The 22,204-nt window shown below is 40.5% G+C and overlaps 1 protein-coding gene across 15 annotated transcripts in view; it reads left to right on the plus strand.

Moving 5' to 3' along the window:
• Nucleotides 1–22,204, plus strand: part of CFAP221 (cilia and flagella associated protein 221) — a 96,357-nt gene that overhangs the window by 45,095 nt on the left and 29,058 nt on the right. For all 15 annotated transcript variants that reach the window (XM_011366087.2, XM_011366088.2, XM_023534140.1 and 12 more), the window contains 9 exons: nt 2,094–2,180; nt 3,501–3,599; nt 6,675–6,780; nt 8,125–8,258; nt 10,282–10,362; nt 11,009–11,116; nt 11,207–11,341; nt 19,584–19,742; nt 21,152–21,243. In XM_011366087.2, the coding sequence (XP_011364389.1) occupies nt 2,094–2,180; nt 3,501–3,599; nt 6,675–6,780; nt 8,125–8,258; nt 10,282–10,362; nt 11,009–11,116; nt 11,207–11,341; nt 19,584–19,742; nt 21,152–21,243 (1,001 nt within the window). The remainder of the gene's footprint in view (nt 1–2,093; nt 2,181–3,500; nt 3,600–6,674; nt 6,781–8,124; nt 8,259–10,281; nt 10,363–11,008; nt 11,117–11,206; nt 11,342–19,583; nt 19,743–21,151; nt 21,244–22,204) is intronic.

Consider the following 22,204-nt stretch of genomic DNA (forward strand, 5'->3'; position numbering starts at 1 on the left):
GAGACTTGGGAGTGATCAGCATAAGTAGAGACTGAGACCACAGAACAAGTGTGGTGACCTAGGGAAAATAAATAGCTTGAGAAAAGCAGTAGCTCAAGGCAGGAAATCTAGAGAACGTCATCATTTAAGGGAAGGGCAGCGGAAGACTTGGAGACAGAGGAGAAGAGAGGTCAAAGAACCTGGAGAACACAGGGAAAGCAGACATGGAGGATTCAGTCAAGGGCAAAGAAGGTTCCAGGATAATAAGGCCTGAAGAGGACACAGTGGATATGGCTGTTTGGAGGTCTTTGTGTACCTCAGTGTTAGCAATTCCAATAGACTTCAAGAGAGAAAAAAAAACAAATTGTAATGGCTCGAGGAATGTGTAGAAGTGAGTAGATGGTTTCTTGAGAAGTTGAGATGAGCAGGGACGAAGAGTAATGGATGGACTCTTAGAGGGGGGTGAGAGGTCAAGGAAGGGGTTCCTAAGTTGGAAGAACTTGAGCGTGTTTTGAGCCATCACAGAGGAAAAGGTTGAAAGAGCTTGGGAAGAGGCCATGATCAGAGGGAAAGATTGTCTTTAAATAGGAGAAAGAACTGGCGAAGGCCAAAGAAGGAAGGACTGTGGGTATAAGTCGGGTTGCCATGCAGAGAGAGAGAGCCTTTGAAAGATGCATGTGGCCTTATCTTCCAGGAAGCAGGGTCAGCTGCAGAGACCGTGGGAGACAGGGACTGGAGAGTGGCTTTCAAAAGATACTGAAATGAGCAAGAAAGGAGCTATGGCATCCTTACCATCATCAGGATAAATAGAAGGATGAGCAGGCCACCCTGAGGCCACAGTGTAGCTGGAGAGCAAGTGTTTCAGGGACCCTGTTCTGCGTGTTCAGGAGACAATCTGGCAGCCGAATCCTGGCAGGTTACCCAGTGACAAGGAACACCTAGAAGCCCGAGGCATATGGCAGAAAGGCTAGAAAAAGAGAGAGGGAGAGGATGTGGAGGGAGTCAGCATTATCGCTGGATGGCACAAACCCTCAAGGATGATGAGGTTTTACTCAGGGCAGACAATTGACAATACCAAATTCTGAAATGTTCCTCATAAATAAGTAAAGTTTTAATAAAGATATGAAGAATCTGCTTCCTCTTTCTTCCAGCTAACAACCTATTTGCCAATCCCTTCTTTAAACTGACTGTTTTATTTTACTTTTAGTGTTGAGGGGTGGTCTGGATGTCTCTCCACAAAACCTGTATTTTGAACCTAAGGTCTGCGGTTTTGAACTCAACTTCCTGACATGTGCAAATCAGAGCTCGACAGCTCATCACCCTGAACAATAATATAACTCTTACTTCTGAATAGGGTGATTACGTGGTGACCAGAATAGATTACTTCCAGTTAAGTCTTTAAAAGTAATTGTGAACAGTGTACCTAAGAGCCAAGCTAGTTGTGGAAGTTATCTAGCAAGTAATAAAAGCCACAGATAAACAAAAACTAACAAGTTTTTGCAGTATGCGTGGTCCCCTTTTTCATGGAGGCAGGCATGTGTAGACACTTATCCAAGCCCAGCTGGCCTCTCCTGGGAGTGACCAGTGGCTCCTGGGGAGAGGGAAGAGCTCAGGGGCATTGGGGAAGCAGACCGTGGAAAGGAAGCAGCTTGGGGGACACTCACTCCAGGGAAGGGGCAAACCAGTTCAACCTCTACCGCCTGGGAAGGTAGATACTTGGATAGCTGATAATACTTGGATCGTCAGCTCTGAGGAGCTTAAAACTTCACTGGGACATTATATTTCTTTTAAATGAAATCACTATACTCCCATGGTTACACCGTTTTCTAAAATCCTTTCCATGACTTTTAAATGCCTTGGGAATAATTTCCAGACACTCTCCTCTAGTTACAAAAAGAAGGTATTGAGTTTGTGCTTCTATAAAAACTCCCTAAGTTTAAACAGTGACTATAACTATAGTAGATCATTTTTACCTACTTTTGCCACCACTTACAACAGAAACTTCTTGGGTGGGTTTGGCCGATCACATAATGGGTTTCTAGCAGTTTTAAAGAAAAATAAAGTTTTGTGTATTTATATTCAACTTTATTATTTTTGATGATTAAAAAATCCAGCTAGATAGAGGAGATCCTGTTTTGGATGAGGAATTTCAGCGACTGAAGACAGAAGTTAACCACAAACGGGTCGTTCGCAGTCTAGAAGTGGGTAACTTTCCTTTATTTAGAATCTAATTATTGGGAGATCTTTATATGCTCACTTTAAAAATACTAAACAATTTAAAAAATACTTTTAGCAAGAGATATTTAATCATTTTTAATATGCTTACATTTTCAGAGTGTTTTTTTCTTACATATTTGCAAGTAAAGCATCAAAACTCATAATTCATATTTTCCTTGATATTAATGACACTAAGTACTTTGGTTTTTCCTTCCCACCCCTCTACTTTCTCCTTCTTGGTTTCCTTTTCTGTTCCTTTGCCCTCCATGGCCCTGTCTGCAGGTCCTCAGGGTGGGTCCCTATACCTCTGTTCCTTGGCCCTTCTTGCTTGGTGGGAAGGAAACAAGACACGAAGTCAGAAACGAGAGTTCCAGTCCCAGCTTTTCCACAGATTTGGGACCTGGGAAAACTCCTCTGAGCCTTGGTGCCTTAGCGTCCTCAAATGTAAAATGGGAACAGTAGCCCCTCCACCTGAATAGCCACTGTCATGTGAGTTTCTGGTCAAACTCCAATTTTTAATTTTAACAATAAAAAAATTCTTTCTGATCCCCCCCCCTCCACCTTCATCATTTTCACTTTTCTTTCCAGAGTTTGCCATATCTGAATTATTTTTACCTCTTTTCTTCTCCCCCGCATTTAATCTGGCCACCAAGTCTTACCCATAGCTCTTTCACAAGGCCATACGTACCCAAGTCCAAACTTCATGTCTCACCCAACTAATCCAACAGAAGGTTTGTTCATATATCTGCCCCTCCTCTCTCTCCTCTCCAGCCCATTGCATGTGCCAGTGTGAGACTAATTCATTTCTGATGCCTTTTTCTTCATATTGTTTCCCTGTTCAAGAATCTACGGTGGCTGAGGCGCTCTGTCTGGCTTCAGTACACCCCCAGGATCTCTGGGGGTATATGCAGGCACTGTGCTGGTCCTGAGCAAAGCAGTCTCCCACTTCCACTAGGCATCATACAGTTCGTTCCCCTCCATTCTGAATACAGTGCCAGCACCCAGCTCATGGGACTGAGATCTGTGTGACCTTATTCTCCTTCCTCAGGGTTGCATGTGTTTGCTTCAGCTTCCCTAACCAGACTATAAACTCCATTAAACCCAAAGCTCCACTTTGGGCCCTCAACCCAAAAAGTATTCCTTATGATACTATGTACACCCAAAGTGCTTAATAAATGCTTATTATATGGCAGAACAAATAAATAATAACTAGATTTTGGATCAAACTCTAAAACAATTTTATTAAATGCTTATGCCAGGAGTTAAAATTTAAATTAAGATGTGCCTATACTTTATGTTCACAGGAAATCAAGGAATTTCATCCTAATTTTGATCCACTCACTAATAATACTTGGGTCAGTAGGTTCAGGGCCCAAAGACGGTTTCAACAAGTAGCACGCAAGGTAAGTTTCAGCACCAGATTGAAATTTTTATTTGTTTAGTCATCAGCACAAGGAAATCAAACAATGAGTTTTTTATAACAGCTTTATTGAGATATAATTCACATACCATAAAATTCACTCTTGTAAAGTATACATTTCAGTACTTTTAGTATATTCATAGAGTTGTACAACCATCACCACTATCTAATTGTAGAACATTTTTATCACCACAGAAAGGAACCTGGTTCCCATTAGCAGTCACTCCATCCTCCAGGCCCTGGCAACCACTAATCTTTCTGTCTCTATAGATTTGCCTATTCAGGATATTTCATATAAATGGAACTATACAATATATGGCCTTTTATAACCGACTTCTTTTCCTTAACTCGCTTTCAAGGTCCATGCATGTCATAGCATGTATCAGTACTTTATTCCTTTTTATGGATGAATACTGTCCCGTTGTATGGATAGTCCACATTTTGTTTATTGTTTACCAATTGTAAAAACATTTGGGTGGTTCTCACTTTTTGGCTCTTATGAATAACGATGCTGTGAACATTTGTGTACAAGTTTATGGACATGTTTTCAATTCTCTTGGGTATGTATAACTAGGAGTAGAACTGCTGGGTCATGTGGTAACTTTAGAACAGGAGGGTGTTGATCAGTTATTTCTAGAGAAAACAATTGAGAATTCCTGTGGGACTTTGTCTCTAACATTCAGGCTTATGGCATCCCTTTAAGGCGTGTCATCTCCCTGCTGTGGCTTCTTTACCCTTACACTGGTTTTCCACCCAGTACATTGCTAGCCCTCAGTGGTTTCCTGTGATCAGCACAAAATGAAAACTTCTTAGCCTCTACTGCCAATAAAGGGTATAAGGTGGCTCCCTATTCTGGCTACAGCCACACTTCCCCAGCTGCCACCTGTCTTCCTCTTTGTTGTTCTAGTCTTCATCTTCTTCCAAATACACCAGCTCATTCCCTTCTACAAACCTGTGTTTCTGCTCTTTGACCTTCAACTAACGCGCCATTCCATCTCCCCTTCATCTGTCTACACCCATCCTTTGGGCCAACTGGAGTCTACCTTTTCTCCAAAAAGTAGTCTGTAAGCTTTAGTACTTGGTGCCTCTTGCATCTTATGCTGCCCCTAGATATTTTGTTCCTGCCACTAGAGTATGGCTGCCCTGGGGGCGAGGGGCAGAGCCACTACTCAAGCAAGGGAGAGCAGTGGTTAAGACTTGAACTATGGAACCAGGTTGCCTGCCCTTCATTCTTAGTACTACTTCTTAAAGCTTTTTGATCTTGGACAAGTTACATAACCTCTGTGCCTTAGTTTCTTCATCTGCAACTGAGGATAACAATAAGAACCATTTTATAAGGTTGTTGTAAAGATTAAAGGAGTGAATATGTATAAGGGACTCTAAAAGTTTATGGTACAGGTTTTTTTTCAAGCAGCGCCTTCTGCCTGGACTGATAACAGTCTAGGCAGAGAGTGGCAGAGCTTGCTCCATCTGTGACCTACTCACCAACCTCCAAGGCCCCCAAAAACCAGAGTCCCTGCTGAGGCTTTATCTGGGTGGGCTCTGTGAATGCGCAGAACAGAGGTGGCCATAGGGTCCAACATATTGAGTACTCATTGTGGAGAGGAAATTGGTGGAAAGAGGCAGCACAAAGCTGTGCCCCAAGGGAGAGAGGCACAGCTGTCGCCAGTGGGTAAACAACAGTAAGATACAGGCCAGGCTGGCTTTCCACTGGTAGGACCACCCTGGCCCTTCTGGAGTGAGCCCACCAGGGGGAAAAAAAGTATTGTCAATAGTTATGTGCTTTGCTTTGCGTGGTGGCTCATTCTTTTCCTCATACTCCCCAACAAGTACTGTCAGTTCAGTGCAGATATGTTCCCAGTCTGATGACTTCCTGCCATCTCCCAGCTCAGTCACAGCCCCATCATCTCTCACTGGATGACTGCAATATGTATCCCTGTTTCCCATCCCCAGGCAGCAGCCAGTGTAGCATTTCACTGCTGAAAGATGTTACCTTTCCCTGGTAAGGCCATCCAAAGGCTTCCCATTGCAATTAGAATCCAATGTACAATTTTTATCAAGGCTACAAGGACATAGTGGATTTTTCTCTGTCCCTTCATTATGTCTCCTTTGTTCTTGAATCAGAATCTTTGTACTTGCTGGTTCCTCTGCTCAAAATTTTCTTCCCAAGATCTCTTCATCATTCAAGTGTCAGATGAAACTCACCCCCTCAGACAGGCTTTCCCTAATTATCTTTGCATGAATAGCCAGGCCACTGCCTTTCCAGTCCTTCAGTCATACCCTCATACATTTACTCTCTTTTGTTTTCTTCATGGCGTTTATCTTGGGTTTTTTTTTTTTGCTTAATTGTTTACTGTCATCTACTCCACCCCCGACCTCTACCCGCCCGCCCCCCCACACACACACTTGGATCATCAGCTCTGTGCAGGCTGACATTTGTTTGTTCCCACTATATCTTCAGTACCTTGCACAAAACAGGGCACAGAGTAGCCAATTCAGAATACCTGTTAAATGAAAGAGTCCTTTACAGGATAGAAAGGAGTGTTAATCATGAAATGAATGTTCCCTACAGCTGCAGCTCTGTGCACAGGTAGTACTCAATTTCAATAGTATCTGCTCTGAATTCAAAGCACAGTAGTATACAGTTGGCATTAGCCATAATCCACAGCTTTATTTCTACAGAATTTTTCATTTAGTTTGTCCTTCAGCTCTGAAAATAACATGACAGTAACACTACTATTCAGATATACTGAAAAGAAATATAGAAATAGTTATTTTTTACATTCTGAAAATATGAGAAAACTGGGTCTCCTAAATTGGGTTGGACAAGGCTAGATGACAACTTGGTCTTTTTTTTTTTGTATTCAGGAAAGTGAACATTGCCTTGACCTTGAAGTCCCTGTGGCCTCTGTCTAGGACAGCATGCTACTCTCCTTGTGGATTCTGACTTAGAGCAGCGACCTTAGTCTTTAGCTGTCGTTGGAGAAAGTGAATTAAATTGAGTGCCATAATGAGCATGTGCCAATTAATCATTTGAAATCATTCTATCTAATTCCAGGTCATGATTCATCGACGATTACTCAATATGTTGGACGCTATTCGAAACATGGACAAAGAGGCCATAATCAGAAGGCTCAGGCAGAGAAGACAGTCGATAGCACAAGGTAAGGTACAACTAGGAAGTACAACAATGCTTTGACCAGTAGTCCTCTGAGCATGAGGTTTTTTTTTATAATGAAATGAGCTCTGTAGAAATACAATCTTTTCACAAATCACATGTATCAGTTTTCTATGGCTACTGTTACAAACACCATATATTTAGTGGCTTAAAGCAACTCAAATTTATTATCTGACAGATATGGAGGTCAGAAATCTAAAATCAGGATGTCAGCAGGGCTGGTTCCTTCCAGAGGCTCCAGCGGAAAATGTGTTCCTGGCCTTTTCTTAGCTTCTGGGGGCCGCCTGCTTTCCTTGGCTTGTGTCCACTTCCTTACTTCACTCTGACCTCTTTTCAGTCATCACGTCTCCTTCTCTGACTCTGAGCCACCTGCCTCCCTTGTATGTGAATCCTGTGATTACATTAGGCCCACTTGGATAATCCAGGACAATCTCCCCATCTCAAGATCCTTAAGTTAATCACATCTACAGAGTCCCTTTTACCATGTAAGATAACATAGTCACAGGTTCTGGGGGATAGAACATAGACATTTTTTGGGGGGGGGCATTATTCAACCTACCACATGACACAAATCAGACCTCCACACCAGGTTTGGCTGAAATACTTGCCCAGTTGATAATAAATAAGGCTAATCAGCCTAACCAAGTTGTAATGTCTGTGACATTTGGCCATGGTTTAACTTCCTGCGTTGTGCCCTCTATTCTCTTTCTTCACTAGAGGGACTAGGATTCGAGGATTAATTGGCTGGATCTGGTATTATCTCAACTTGTTGATTGATTGGCTGGATCTTGTGTTATCTCAACCTAGCATTTGTGCATAAAGCTTTTTATCTCATATCATCTTTGCTATTTAAAGAGATTTCAATTCTTTGATCCCCAGGTTGACTGGGGCTGTTGGAGGCCCACTCTCTGTAGCTTCAGGGAGCCCAAAAGCCGTCCTATCATCTTCTCCCAAACTGTGTATTTCCAATTATATGCAGATATAGCTCACATATGCAGATCCACAGGCAGGCCCTGATCCTTTCTACCCTTCCTCCCTTCCCAGGCCCAAGCTCCTGAGCCCAATTCAGGCTTCCTCTTCTCTGCTAGAACAGCAACTCTTTGGAAGTAAAAATAAAATAAAATTTTAAAACAATTGGAGAAGAGGTTGAGATAAAGAACAAAGAGGATACTAAAAATGGGACTATATAGATACATACATACTCTTTTTGAAATGGCATGTGACAGGTACCCACTAATTGGTGTGTGACTAATACGCAACTGAAGATGGTGGTTTCACATAAAAATACCTTAAGACTCCCTAAAAGTTCTGTTTTGTTTTTCCCTCTTAGACAACATTCCCTCCAAATACCATCTGCTGCAGTACAGTCAAGACGATTATTACTGCCGGTTCTCTCTGTCACCCAAGCAAGTGCTGCCCTTCGCCTTCCCGTCCCACAGTCCTGTCCAGGGCTCCAACGAGTTGGTAGGTGCTGCTGGGCTGTGGGGTAGGGGCCAGGCATGATCAGATGGTTGCTAGGCAAATTCCAAGGCAAGTCTTGACCTTAGTCTCAGTCCCTGGACCTCCTCTTAAGAAGCTTGCGAGGGAGACCTGTGCCTAGGGAATTGTGACCAATGGGAAACCAGAGATCAGCTACTGCCACCTGCCTGGCCCCTGATATACCTGTGCAGAGCTTCCTGATAGCCTGGGCTGGGTCTTTCCCAGCCTGGAACCCACCAAGAGCATTGAGTCCCACTTGAATGCCCAAGAACCAGGCCTGAGACAAACCCAGAGGACCTGGCCTGCACCAGGGAGGCAGGCCCTGCTCAGCTGAGCCCTTCTGCTGCATGAGCAAAAGGAGAGGACAAAGAAGGATGGCCCAGAATCCAACAATCTAACCCATCAGACTCACAATTCTCTCTCCTCTCTCGCGCGCTCGCTCGTGCTCTCTCTCTCTCTCTCTCTCTCTCTCTCTCTCTCTCTCTCTCTCTCTCTCTCTCTCTCGCAAGAGTTGTGGCAGTTCGAGTTCATCCCTCTTGCCTTATGGGCACAATGATGCATTATGATAAAAATAATAGCCCTTACATTTCATTTACCATAGTCAGGCAGTATCTTAAGTGCTTCAGTGGTATCAATTCATTTAATTTTAAACAAATCTATGTGCTATGTTTATCATATAGATGAGGAAGAAACTGAGACACAAAGGCACATAGCCAATAATAAAATGTTCACATATTAACAAAAGTGTGTAAATTGATATTGAAAGTGTACATGCAAGAAATTATTTTCATTTCAAAGGATAAATTTGCCATTCACATTCTAGAATACGTGTTAAGTATTGCAGGTTAATTTACTCAAGAATTACAGGACCGACTTTAGAAATACCATGTGTTTTCTGCATTGGACAAGTAAATGACTTAAGAGATGAAAGTATTTAGTTCCTAGGAAATAATAAATCTGAGATTTTTAAGCCACAATAAATATGTGACATTCAAGAATAGATGGGATGGAAAGGGTGATAGGGATGAAAGAGATCCTCGCTATGCTGTGGAGCCTGTCTTATTCTTTTTGGATGGTTCAAAGCTTATACATTTCACTTGGTGCTTTCGTTAGTTCATATTTCTACATATAGATTTCCACATAATAGATTGTATTTCTACAAGGACTTCTTCGCTGCTCAGGGTTAATGAAAAAAACCGTTCAGCATTCCTGTCTCTAAAGAATTTTGTAATTCATTCTATGAATATTTCATCAATTCTAAGATCACTTTTTTAATATTTAGCATCTTCGAAATTGGGAAATATAATTCATGGCATACTAGCATTGTATCATACTAATTTAATTATGATGTCTTAGATTATGTGAAATAGTGTTTATTGAGTGCCCATAATGTAGCAGCTTCTCTGAGAATCTGAGGCAGATCAGCATGCAGGAAGTTGAATAGGTAGGACTTTGGGCGTTAGACCCTGTGAAGGGGAGGCAGTGGGAGCAGAAGTGGACAGAGTAAGAAGCAGGACTACTGTCCCTGACAAAGGCTAAACTTATGAGGAGCTCTGACACTGGAATAGAGTGAGAAGACCCAGCATTTATACCTTTGCTTCAAGCTGTCGTTGGAGGTGGGCTGCCCTCCAAGGGCCACATGACCTTGAGTGAGGCAGCTCCTATCAGCCAGGGCACCTACTGAAGAGGGCTGACCCCCGAGAGTTGTTTGTATGAACAAGATTCCTAGCAGCTGGGGGACTAAAATCTTCAAACCTAAAGGAGATTCTGGATGGCATACTGCAGCACCAGCAACAGTAGAAAGTGAAAGAGAAGAATCACACGCAATAAGAGACAAGGAGGAGGGGTGACCAATGCTGCCTCCAGGCCCCACACATCTGTGGTTGCAGGAAGGTTTATTTAAAAAAGAGAACTGTTCATTTAATGTTCAAAATATATGGAAATAGAAGCATAGATGCTTTTCCTCAATGTTGACAATGTGTCAATTCCTTGAATTTTCACATTTTAGGCTCCTGATGGCCTTGGACCAGTCCCAATTAAACCTTCCGAAATTCAAATCAAGCACAGTCATTCCTTCTTCAAGCTGCAGGTCAGACTTGCCATACGGTATTAGCTAATTAGATTTCTTATGAAGTGAACAAAATATTCTTGAATTTGAATTGCATTATTTTATTAGTTTGTTCTATTGTGGATTATACTGTTTGCATACTGTGTACGTTTTCCCCCTGTTATTTTACGGTATGTGAGATAATAATACATTCTTTTTTCCTCATGTGGCTTATGGGAACCAGGATCCTTATTCTGTGGATATACCATATATTATGCACACATGAAGCTACCTGAACTACATATATAGAAACTTTAAGAAAAAACACAAGATGAAGTGAGCAAAGTTTGTCAGCCCTTTTTGAATTATATAACCACTTCTGTTTTTTGAAAATATTTTTTAAATCAACAAACCAGTATTTGGTGTATTTTTGCAGATGAGCCATGTGATATGGGAGAGTAATTGTGAATACTCCTGTGTTCTGGAACCCAGAACAGGGCTCAGGGTGGGCACTCAGGTCTCCCCGGAGCTGGTCAAGTGAACAGTTGCCACAATCTGATGATTACAATGTGGTGCTTGTTTTCTTTTTACCATCAGGCAGCTCAGAAATACTGTCATTGAGAAAGATCCCACTAAATGGTCACAGGCTTTTAAGGATATTTAGTCAGTCTTCTTCTTTCACTCTCAGGTTCCTCAGCTGTACAAAATTAAGGGATATCAGCCATTCTTTGTCGAGAGGTCTTCAACAAGTTACAGACCTCAAAAGCTTGCTCGAGCCCTGAGGCAAGGAGCTGAGGTAACACATCCCCCCCTTCAGGAATCTCCCTCGCCTTTTCCCCCTTGTCCTGTCATCAAAACTAATACACTGCTTTTGGTCCTTGTACAGGATGAAGCCACCACCATCATAGCCTTGCCAAAGCAGGATGCCACTCCTCAGTTCCCTGGTAAGACCTCCATCTTGAGCATGAAACCCCCTGAGGCCTTAGCCACGTCTCCAGATTATGACCCACTTTACATATTTGTAAGTGACAATTGGCAGACATCTTGCATTCTATGTTCTTTTATTTCGGTGGTTACTTTATAAGAAAACAGAAGCATTAATTGGAAATATTTTCTCTCTTTGGAATTTTAAGATTTAAACAGTATCTCATCTTCAAAATGACTTGCCAGTATTTATTGCATGGAGAATATCAATTTTCCTGTCTTTTAACAATTCCATCATTTATTTTCATGACAATAGCTTTGTGAACTTTTCTAATTATATGTGATATAATATATATAAACATAACAGAAAAAGAAAGTAAAATTACCCCAAACCTTATCACTCAGAGCTCTGTAGATTCTTTGTTTCATCCTTGAGCAGTAAATTCCTTTCATACTCACAACTCTGCCTTCCAGATTCCTCTGTTCTACTTCATGTAGCAGCACTTGATTGCCCTCCCTGAAGCACACCCTAGCCATCCCACTCTCCTGCTCAACATTCTTCACTGACCCCATTTCCTACCAAATTAAGTCTATGTGAGGCCGATCATAAAACCCCAGCCCAGTTCTTCACTATTCCCTTACACATATTTCTGCCAAAGTTTGTGTGCTTTCCCCATCACCAGACCTTCGCTTACTCTGATCTACCCTCATGGAGTTCCTTCTTCTACTTTATATGTCCAGTTACCCACGTCCCAGGTGACTGGAATACAGAGGGCAAATCTGATGAGGTTCTATGTAATAATGGAATCATCAGTGAAATATCACAGTAGAATCTCCAAGTGTGAATCTGTATTTCTAATGTGGGCAGAGATGCTAACAGTCACACCTAAAGTCACTCAGCCAGTTAGTGGGAGAGCTGGGACAGAAACCTGCCTTTCCTGATTGTTTGTCTTAGGATTTTTCCTCTGAATTATGCTGCTTTCTTTAAATAAAGAGCTGTGAGGTTTGTGATTTGGGACATTTTCTTATCGTCTCATCAAATGAGGAGAATGTTTCTCAGAGACAGAATCTTAGTGTTGAGAGAACTTCACAGGACATTTAGCTCAGTGATTAACAAACTTCATTTAGCACCAGAACCCTCTCAACAGCTGAAATTTTGCATAGAAAGGCAAAATGTAAAATAAAGTTGTAGTTGCTGGGATGGTAGTGGAGTAGTGGGCTCTCTTGAGGGGAGTGTCCCTGCAAAACCCTGGGGCTCCCCACAGCAAGGTTTGAAAACTACTCTTCAGTTTCTTATCCCACAGACTCACCCACTACCATCTCCTCACCATTTTAAAAGTGAGAAAACTGGTCAAGAGAAGTTAAGGGAGTTTTCCATATTCACATTCATACTACCTTGGAAAAGATCAATAGTTATTTATTAATTCATTAATTTCACAAATACTTAGGGCATGCCTGCTATGTATAGGATAGGAACTTAGGTATAAGGCAGTTCATCAAAGGGACACATCAGTCCTAAATAGTTATCCACCTAACACCAGAACTTCAAAATGCGTGAAACAAAAATCAATTGACCTGCAAAGGGAAAAATAGACAAATCCACAATTATAGTTGGTGATTTCAACACCCCTCTCTCAATAATTGATAGAACAAGTAACGAGAACTCAGGCAGGATATAAAAAGACTTAAGTATCACTATTAGTCAACTTGACCTAATTGACATTGCTAGTACACTGTACCTAAAAACAATAGAAAACAGATTCTCTTCAAGTGTACACCACAGGTTTGCCAAGATAGATCAGACTTGGGGAGATAAAACAAGGCTTAATAAAATTGAAAAGATTCAAATCATATAAAGTATTTTTTCTGACTTTGATAAAAATATTTATCAGTGAATAGCATAAAAATGTCCAGAAAATCTGCCCCTCCCCCCAAATTTGGGAGCTAAATTATATAATTAGATAAATTATATAAATTAATGTAGCCTAAAGGCCAAATAAATCAAAAGAGAAGTTAGAAAGTATTTTTAACTAAATGTAACGAAGACACAAGACAAAAATTTTGTGGGAAATTTATAACTCTGTACGCCTACATGAGAAAATAAGATGGTCTCAAATTAAAGTCCTCAGCTACCCCTTTAAGAAATGCAAGAAAAAGAAGAGTAGCTGAAACTCAAACTAAGCAGAAGAGAGAAATAGTAAAGATAGATTAAAAAATCAATGAAATAGAAAACAGTAAAACAGATAAAGGAAGACTGGTTCTTTGAGAAGATCAATAAAATGGATAAACCTCTAACCATACAGATAAGGAAAAAAAAAGGTAAAAACCATAGAATGACCAAAATCAACAATGGGATAGATTATCACTACAGATTCCACAGAATATTAAAAAGATAATAAGTTAATATTATGAAACACTTATGACAGTAAGTTAGACAAGTTTAATGGATAAATTCCTTAAAAGGTACAAACTATTAAATTTTATTCAAGATAATTCTAATGATTCTATATCTATTAAAGAAATTGAATTTATGATTAAAAACCTTCCCATAAAGAAAAGCCCAAGCCCAGATGTCTTCACTGGGAAATTCTGCCAAACATTTAAGGAAGAAATAATACTAAATCTACAAAACCTTTCCAGTAAATGGAAGAGGAGGGACTACTTCTCAACTCATTCTAGAAGTCGGGGATACCAAAGCCAGACAGAGACATTATAGGAAAAGAAAAAAGGATAGAATATCCCTCATGAACATAGATGCCAAAAAAAAAAAAAAATTGTAACAAAATTTTAAAAAATTAAATTCATCATATAAAAAGGGACATATCATGAGCAAATAGGGGCATAGTCCAGGAGTACAAAATTAGTTTAACATGAAAAACTTAATGTAATTCACCATATTAACAGACTGAAAAAGAAAAACTATATGATTTCAATAGATGCAAAAAAATTACCCTGATAAACACTCTCATCAAGTGAAGAATAGAAGAAAATTTTCTCAACCTGATAAAAAGCATCTATTCAAGATCTGTAACTAAAATCATACGGAATTGTAAATGACTGTTTTCCCTCTGATATCAGCATTAAGGCACAGATGTCAGCTCTTACTAATTCTATTCAAGATTGTAATTATAGCCAGTGCAACAAGGTAAGAAAAAGAAATAAAAGGCATCCAGATTTGAATGGAGGATGTGAACTATCTTTATTTACAAACAAAATTGTCTATGTAGAAAATACAATGGAATTTACCCCAAAACCTACTAAAACTAAAAAGTGAATTTACTAAGCATGAAGAATACAAGATCAATATATAAAAATCAATTATATTACTATACACTAACAACAAACAATCTAAAATTAAAAATTTTAGAATTCATCTCTCTTAACGATAGCATCAAAAAATAGGAAATACTTAGGAATAAATCTAACAAAAGTAAATAAAAATGGCACATTGCAAATTAAGAAAAATTTCTGAGAAAAAATAAAGGAGACCTAAATAAATGGAGAAATATACCATGTTGGTAGATTCAGAGATTTAATATTGTTAAGATATCAATTCTCTCCAAACTAATCTAAAAACTCAACACAATTCCAATAAAAAACAAATGGGCTTTTTTTTGGGGGGGGTGTAAAAATCAACAGGTTTATTTTGAAATTTATATGGACTGTAAATACATCTAAAACACTTCGAAGAACAAAACTGCACTACTCGACTTCAAAGCTTATTGTAAAGCTACAGGAAGTATAGGATTAGCATAAAAACAGACAAACAGATCAATGGAACAGAATAGAGAATCCAGAAATATATGCATTCATACATATGTGGTCAGTTGATATTTGACAAATGTCAAAGAATTCATTGTAGCAAAGGTAGTCTTTTCAAGAAATAGTGCTGGAACATTTGGATATTACTTTACCAAAAATAAATCAAAATTAAAGAACTTTAATCTGTATCTCATACTATTAACAAAAATAATTGGCTCATAGACCTACATATAAAACCTAAAACTAGAAAACTATAAAATACATAGGAGAACATCTTTGTGACCCAGGGTCAGACAAAGACTTCTTAGATATAACATCAAAACCACAATCCATAAATGGGGAAAAAAAATGATTTTTTTTTTGGACTTTGTCCAAATTAAGTATTTCTGGTTTTCTAAAGACACTGTTAAAAAAAAGATAAATCATAGACTTAGATAAAATATTTGGAAATTACATATGTAATAAAAGACTTGTATCCAAAATAGAGAAAAAACCCCTAAAACCTTACAGTAAGAATCAACCCAAAACCTTACAGTAAGAAACCCCTAAAACCCCTAAAAAAAAAACCCCTAAAACCTTACAGTAAAAAACAAACAACCCAATTTTAAAATGGGCAAAAGATCTTCACCAAAGGAGATACAGAGATGGCAAATATGCACATGAAAAGATGCTCAAAATAATGCATCATTAGCAAAGTGCAAATTAAAACCACACTGCGGTACCTCTATTAGAATATCTAAAATTAAAAAGACTGCTGGCGAGAATGTAAAGTGGTACAACTACTTTAAAAAACAATTTGGCAGTTTCTTACAAAGTTAAAAAGTTAGTAGTAAACATACGCCTATCATATGACCCAGCTATTCTGCTCCAAGGTATTCACCCAAGCTAAATGGAAGCATAAGACTTGTACAAGAATATTTATAGCAGTTGTGTATGTTCCCCAAATTGAGGGGAAAAAAGTGTCCATCAACAGATTAATGGAGAAGCAAATTGTGGTATTACTATACAATGGAATACTCTTCGGTGATAGAAAGAAGTAAACTCTTGATACATGTGAAAACATGGATGGTTCTCAGAATAAATAGGCTTGGTAGAATAAATCAGACAAAAAAAAGTGCATATTTTATGATTCCATCTAAATTCTAGAACATCTAAAGTAGTGTATAAAGACAGAAAGTAGATTAGTGGCTTCCTGGGGATGGGTTGGGTGGATGGGTATGAAGGGGCAGGAAGGAGGGATGGCAGGATTACAAAAGAGCAAAAGAAAACTTTTAGAGGCAATGGTGGTATTCATTATTTTTATCGGGGTGATGATTTTTCAGATGTAACATGTCAGAACAGATCAAATTATATACTTTTAATATGTGAGGCTTATTATATATTAATTATACATCAATATATTTATAAAAGAAGGAATCTGAAAACCCTAAGAAGAGAAACAAAAAAGGAAAGAAATACCAGTTACAATCGGTAAAGCGTTATGGTGCAGTCCTGGGATGGTGTCTGTGCATTAAGGCTGAAGGAGGGAGGGAAAGAAGTGTCGGGAGAAAGGAAAACTCTTTCAGCAACAGTGCAATTGGGAGGATGGAAAAACTCAAGCATATAAAAGGTGCATCGTTCAAGCAAAAGAAAAGGCCATTATAAACTCCAGGGTTGGGGGTGGAGGGTACTCAACTAAAAATTGATAAGTATCTCAAATAGAAAACCAAACTAAAATTTGGTTTGACTTTTTGGAGTTGATAGAAAATACAAACACTTGGCCTGCATACCATATCTTTTCTCTGTTATGGCTCACGTCATTGAAACCTCACCCAAAAAATCTATAGTTGGTGCCTCTACTTGGCCTGGCAAAGAAACATATTTACATAGATAAGACAAAATAAATGCTGTTTACTAATTTTCCACCTTCAGAGATAACCTATGAACAAAGCCTGAAGGTTTTGGCTGTTATTCCAGAATGTGAACATTAACAATCTCCATAATACAAAAGTAGACTTGCGGAAGAGAGGAGAGCTGCAGGAAAGCGTAGGAATGGTAATGCTTTCATTTCACCGGAGAGGGCGTTGAAATACTCAACTAAAGATGAGGATACAAGAAATGAGGGTGTAAATGTGTCATTTCACATTGCAAAGATAACCGACATCAGAGCTTAAAATAACAGTGTAGTTTTCTAAACTGGAAGGAAAAAGTTTGGAAGGAGCATTTGTGCACATGAGCAAATTCTTATGTTGCATAGTAATGAGTCAATAGATGCCCTCGGAGGTTGATAACCAAGAAATTGAAGAATAAGCATAATGTTTTGAGTTAGAATACTGACCATCTCGAAGGCATAAAACCCAAAAATAATGGAAAGAAACACCTTCTGGGATGTGGGCCTGAGGACAGGGAGGGCCCACAGGAGCCCCATTGCGTTTTCTCACAACCCTTTCCAGCCTAGCAGAGTTACCACCATATGAATGCATTACTTTAAGGAAAATTAATACTAAAATAATCATGGGGTGGCCACTCAGAGCACTTACTCTGGTGGCAGTGGCCACCCAGGAAGATCTCAAGTGCAACAACTCTTAGAGACAGTGATATTACCATCTTCAAAATACTTCACTTATTTCATTTGGCCCAAGGCAGATCCAGAGAGTTAGCTGCTCAGCAACTCCCCATGCCCCCAATGAACCAGTATATGAAGCGCTCCCAAAGGCCACACAGCTAATGTCCCCTCCCTGGTTCTGTGTACCTTTGCCCACATCACTACCCCCACAGGATGTGGCCAGCCCCCTCCTCCAACACACTACATCCCGCTCAGCTAGGGTCTCTGTCACTCCTGCCCCAGTTCCCTCCAGAGTCCCTTTTCAGGTGCTATCCTGATTGGCCTTTTGTCGCCACAGAAATGACTCTGGCGATGGAAGCCAGCAGTTTTCAGATTTTTACAGTCCAGTGGCTCCCTTACCCATGAAATGGATCTGGGGTCCATTTCCATATCTTTAGTCCTGCCTGTTTCTCCCACTTGCTGGTTGCGGGGTGGCCAAGGTTCTCCCTCTTCTACTTCTGGGCATCTCTGTAATTATGCTCAGAAGACCTGGTTGGCCCAGTGGGGAGGGGGTGCTTGCTCTGTCTTCTGTTCTTTGGTTCTCCCTCCATAGCACTCTTGCACTCTGGTTTATTTAAGGGGGCATGCACTGGAACAGGAAATGTCCCCCACTTCTCTACCCACTACCCTCCTCGCTATCCTTCCTCCTCACCCACCTTCCTCTGTATTCTCAGGCCTCCCCTGCTTTGCCTCGCCAGGACCCCCAACTTTCACATTGCTCTCTTCCAACCCTCCAGCCCTTATCTGGGGAAGGGGTCTTGAGGAACTGCAAAAGAACCTGCTGTACACACACACACACACACACACACACACACACACACACTTTCTCTCTCTCTTCCTTCGACTGTAAGCGCTTATTGAGATATTGTTCGTTTCTGCATTGAGGTGGGCCTTGCAGACTCCTTTAGTGCCATCATCGCCTCCCTGCCCTCCTCCTTCCCTTATATCAGTGAGTTCAGTCAAGAACCCTCTCCCTGTCTTTCTCCCTGGCCCTAGCAGCAAGTCAGCCTCTGAACCAAGCTTACAGTTGTCCTAATGTTCTTGACTGGAACAAATTTACTACCAACACCACTCTAGGCTCTCCCACCCCTTGCATTTGGGTGCTGTAATGCCTCCCCTGTCTAGCTGCACTTCCCTTAAGCTGTGGGGACACATTTGTTTCTTGGCAGTGAAATTGGGTTTCTATAAGCCATGTGGAGTTTTGTTGTTTTTTAAAATTTTGTTTTAAAAAATTATAGAAACAAACAAATAGAACAAAAATATCAACTTTGGGGCTCTTAAACATCTGAAATTAAGTAACTGTGAGGGGCAAAAGCTATGTTGTTATTTGGGACAAAACAAGGTTTTTGTTGGATGAGTCCTAGAGGGAATATTAAAAGGCTCTATATTTTCATGTTTTGACATAATTGTTCTGTGCCTCTGTTAGTCCTGCTGGAAAACTAGTAAAAAATAGAATCTTCCTTAAAACCAGATACTACAGCCAAATGGAGCCTTCCTCAATTAAAAATATTACCAAAACAATGTTAAATGTTGACATTTCCTTATACAGCAAATGTCACCCTCTTCTTTGTCGTCTTTTTGAAGTAGTTTTTAAGAAGATAACTTTGTTTTCAAAGCCAGAAGCTTACTTGCTTTATAAATCCAGTTTGTTTATTTAATAAATCCCCCTAATTCATCAAATTTAGAAACAAATACTTTAAGCCATTTGAAACTGTGATTTCAGTTGTATTTGTTTCCACTGAGCTCAGTAAATCCACATGGTATGTAACGAAGCCCTTAAACCAGAAATGTGACATTTATGAATGATTGTGACATTTAAGACGCTGCCAATTTGAAGATGACTCCGCTCTCCTGCTTCTCTTTCCCAGAGGAGCTGACATGGACTCAGAGTGTTAGTGCTAATGGGAGCCATGGAGAACATCAGCTGACACCTGTACTATGCCTGACTTAGAAACTGGTAAACAAAAGAGAATCTTTTTTTCTCTCTCCACAGAATCCCAGCCCAGGATTATTTGCTGTGAAGCACCCTTTGACCTACGCAGAAACCTTGATAGATTACCATTTGTGCTCTCATCCCAAGTACAAGTTCACCAAGGAGTCCCACAGTGGGTCCAGCATTCCTCTCACCCAAAAACAGTTTCTCCATCACACGGTAAGGCCATCACCAGCTCCCTGACAGTGCTGACCCTGGGCTATGGGGAAGGGCAGGAGACAAGGATAAAGGGTCACGGCTGGAGTTGAGACAAAGAAGGTTTGCAGCCACAGCTGCAGAACAGTAAGAAAGGTAACAGTGGTGGCTGTGTACACTCTCTTACTGCCAGCCCTGCAGAGGTACAGATGAGAGACTTAAGACCACTCTTGTCCTATCCATACGCACCTCTAAGACTGCATGCTGCCCTGTTCTAAATACTCTTACTCTCTTTTTCCCTTGAAGGCTACGCCCCATATTCATTTTATTCCTATTTCAGCCATATAAAATGGTCACAGGGCAGATATAACCCCATGGTCTGACCTCCTCTTTCTTTGGCCCCTACAAGTGTAGAAACATCAGAATAGACATGGTGATGATATGACAAATGCACAGTAAGGAAGAAGCTCCACAGAATTCCTTCTCTCCCTCAATTACCAACTTGACCTAAATATCTAGTGACATCCATTAGGGGCCTTTGAAAGGCCTCAGGCCTTGGAAACTCAATAAATCCCTAGCTCAGATCATTAACTCTTCCCTACTTTTGCCAACCACACCTCAAACTGGCTTCTCCTGCATTACCTCTTTGTTTGCTGACTTGTGCAATGGTCCACATGATCCTTGATTCCTTTCTCTCCCCCATTCCCATATTTAACCATCACTGGATTCCACTAGTCTGCTTCAAACAGCATGCGAATCTCCCTCTCTCTTCTCCCCACCCCACCACCATGGCCCACCACTGTGCATCAGCCCTCTCTAGAAATCTTCCTTCGATACACACCCGACCATGTTGTTTTCCAGTTTGAAAACCCTCAGTGGTCCTGCTGCCTGTGGGAGCAGCTTCTTGCTCATTAGCTTGGCCTACAGGCCCTTCATGAACAGCCTGCTTCTCCAGCCTCATTTTCCACAATCCCCATCACATGCCCCATGCTCAACTCAGCTGGTGGCCTGACAGCACCCTCCTTCTCATCTCCATGCACTTGTAGGCACTTCTCCTGCCTGGAATGCCATTTGATGAACCACTCGGCTTCTCTGAATGTTGCATTAGCAGGACAGTCACAATAAACAGATTGTAAGGCAGAATCTGCCCTCCATCTCCAGGGCCTGTTGCTTGTGTGCCTAATGAATCAGGGGAAGAAAATTGTTCCTTTGTCCCTGCTTTAATTCCATGTTACATTATTTAATGCCCTTTGCCGAAGCAGTTGTCTTTTGTCTTCAGAAAATTCAATCAAAATGAATGAAATTATACATTCTGGAGCTCAATGTTTAAGACTAAACAATCGTCAGTTGAATGAAATGGAAGTCCTTCCTAGATTTCACCTCACCAAATGATTCCTTTACATGTGGTACCCCTGTGCTGGCTTTTATTCCAGGACATTATACCTGGGATAATGTACTGGAAGAGGTTCCAGTCCCTGATCTTTTCATCCCTGCCCGAGACCTCTAAGACAGAGACGACGCAGAGGTAAGCACAGCCATCAATTGTCTCACAGAGGTATGTTTGCTTCACGGATTACAAAGCTATGATCCTGAAGAGTGAAATGCCAATCATGTGTCAGATCATACTTCTAGTGCATGAGGGAAGTTTGCTAGTCAGAGAAATATAATGATATATGACTGATTTTCATATTTTGAATTGGTCTTAAGATACACCTTTAAAAAAATTCATGTCCCAGGTGGCTAGTTGACCATATTTCAATAAAAGGAGACAGCCAATCCATATAATTCAGCTAAGGTATCCATAGTCAATTTTTAACATTTTAAAATTGCCAAGATTAGCCTTCTACGCCTTTCATATCCAATTCCAAAAGATCCACTTCTCTCTCATACCACAGCCTAGCACTCACAGTGAGGTCACACGGTTATCATTATACAGAGACATAGCTCAGCTTCAGATTTAGCCTGTAGCCCAGCTTCAGCAACAGAACAAGTAGATGAAAATATTGTTGGACCAACGCAAAAAGAAATTTAATCACCTTTTTTCTAATTCACTTATACAACACCTCTTCAGAGCCCTAAGGTATCAAACAAGGAGACTGATTCCTTATTTTTAGGACTTTGCTTGGTCAATAACACACTTCCGAGCCCTTGAATTTGTTTCTTTGGTTCATCGTCCTTATAAACATAATTAAGTGAGCTATTGATGAGCAAATGTGACTAGTATCCTAAAATGATTATCATCATCTTATTTTCAATCCTTGATTCAGAACGAGGCCCACCCCAAGGTGGCAGAGTCCTGTCACAGCCCCAGGGGTGGTCAGGAAACCCAAGCTCTGCCACCAACCAGGATCAGCCAGGTGACCTTTATACCGTGACCCCCGCCAGCATGTCCTGGATTCTCTGACATAGAAACTCAAGTCCTCTCCCTCAGCAGAATTCCACATGGTATCCAGAAGCTGTGTGACCTCAGCCACACTCCTCGGCCA

The sequence above is a fragment of the Pteropus vampyrus genome, unplaced genomic scaffold (genome assembly GCF_000151845.1).
Source record: "Pteropus vampyrus isolate Shadow unplaced genomic scaffold, Pvam_2.0 Scaffold120, whole genome shotgun sequence".
Lineage (NCBI taxonomy): Eukaryota > Metazoa > Chordata > Mammalia > Chiroptera > Pteropodidae > Pteropus > Pteropus vampyrus.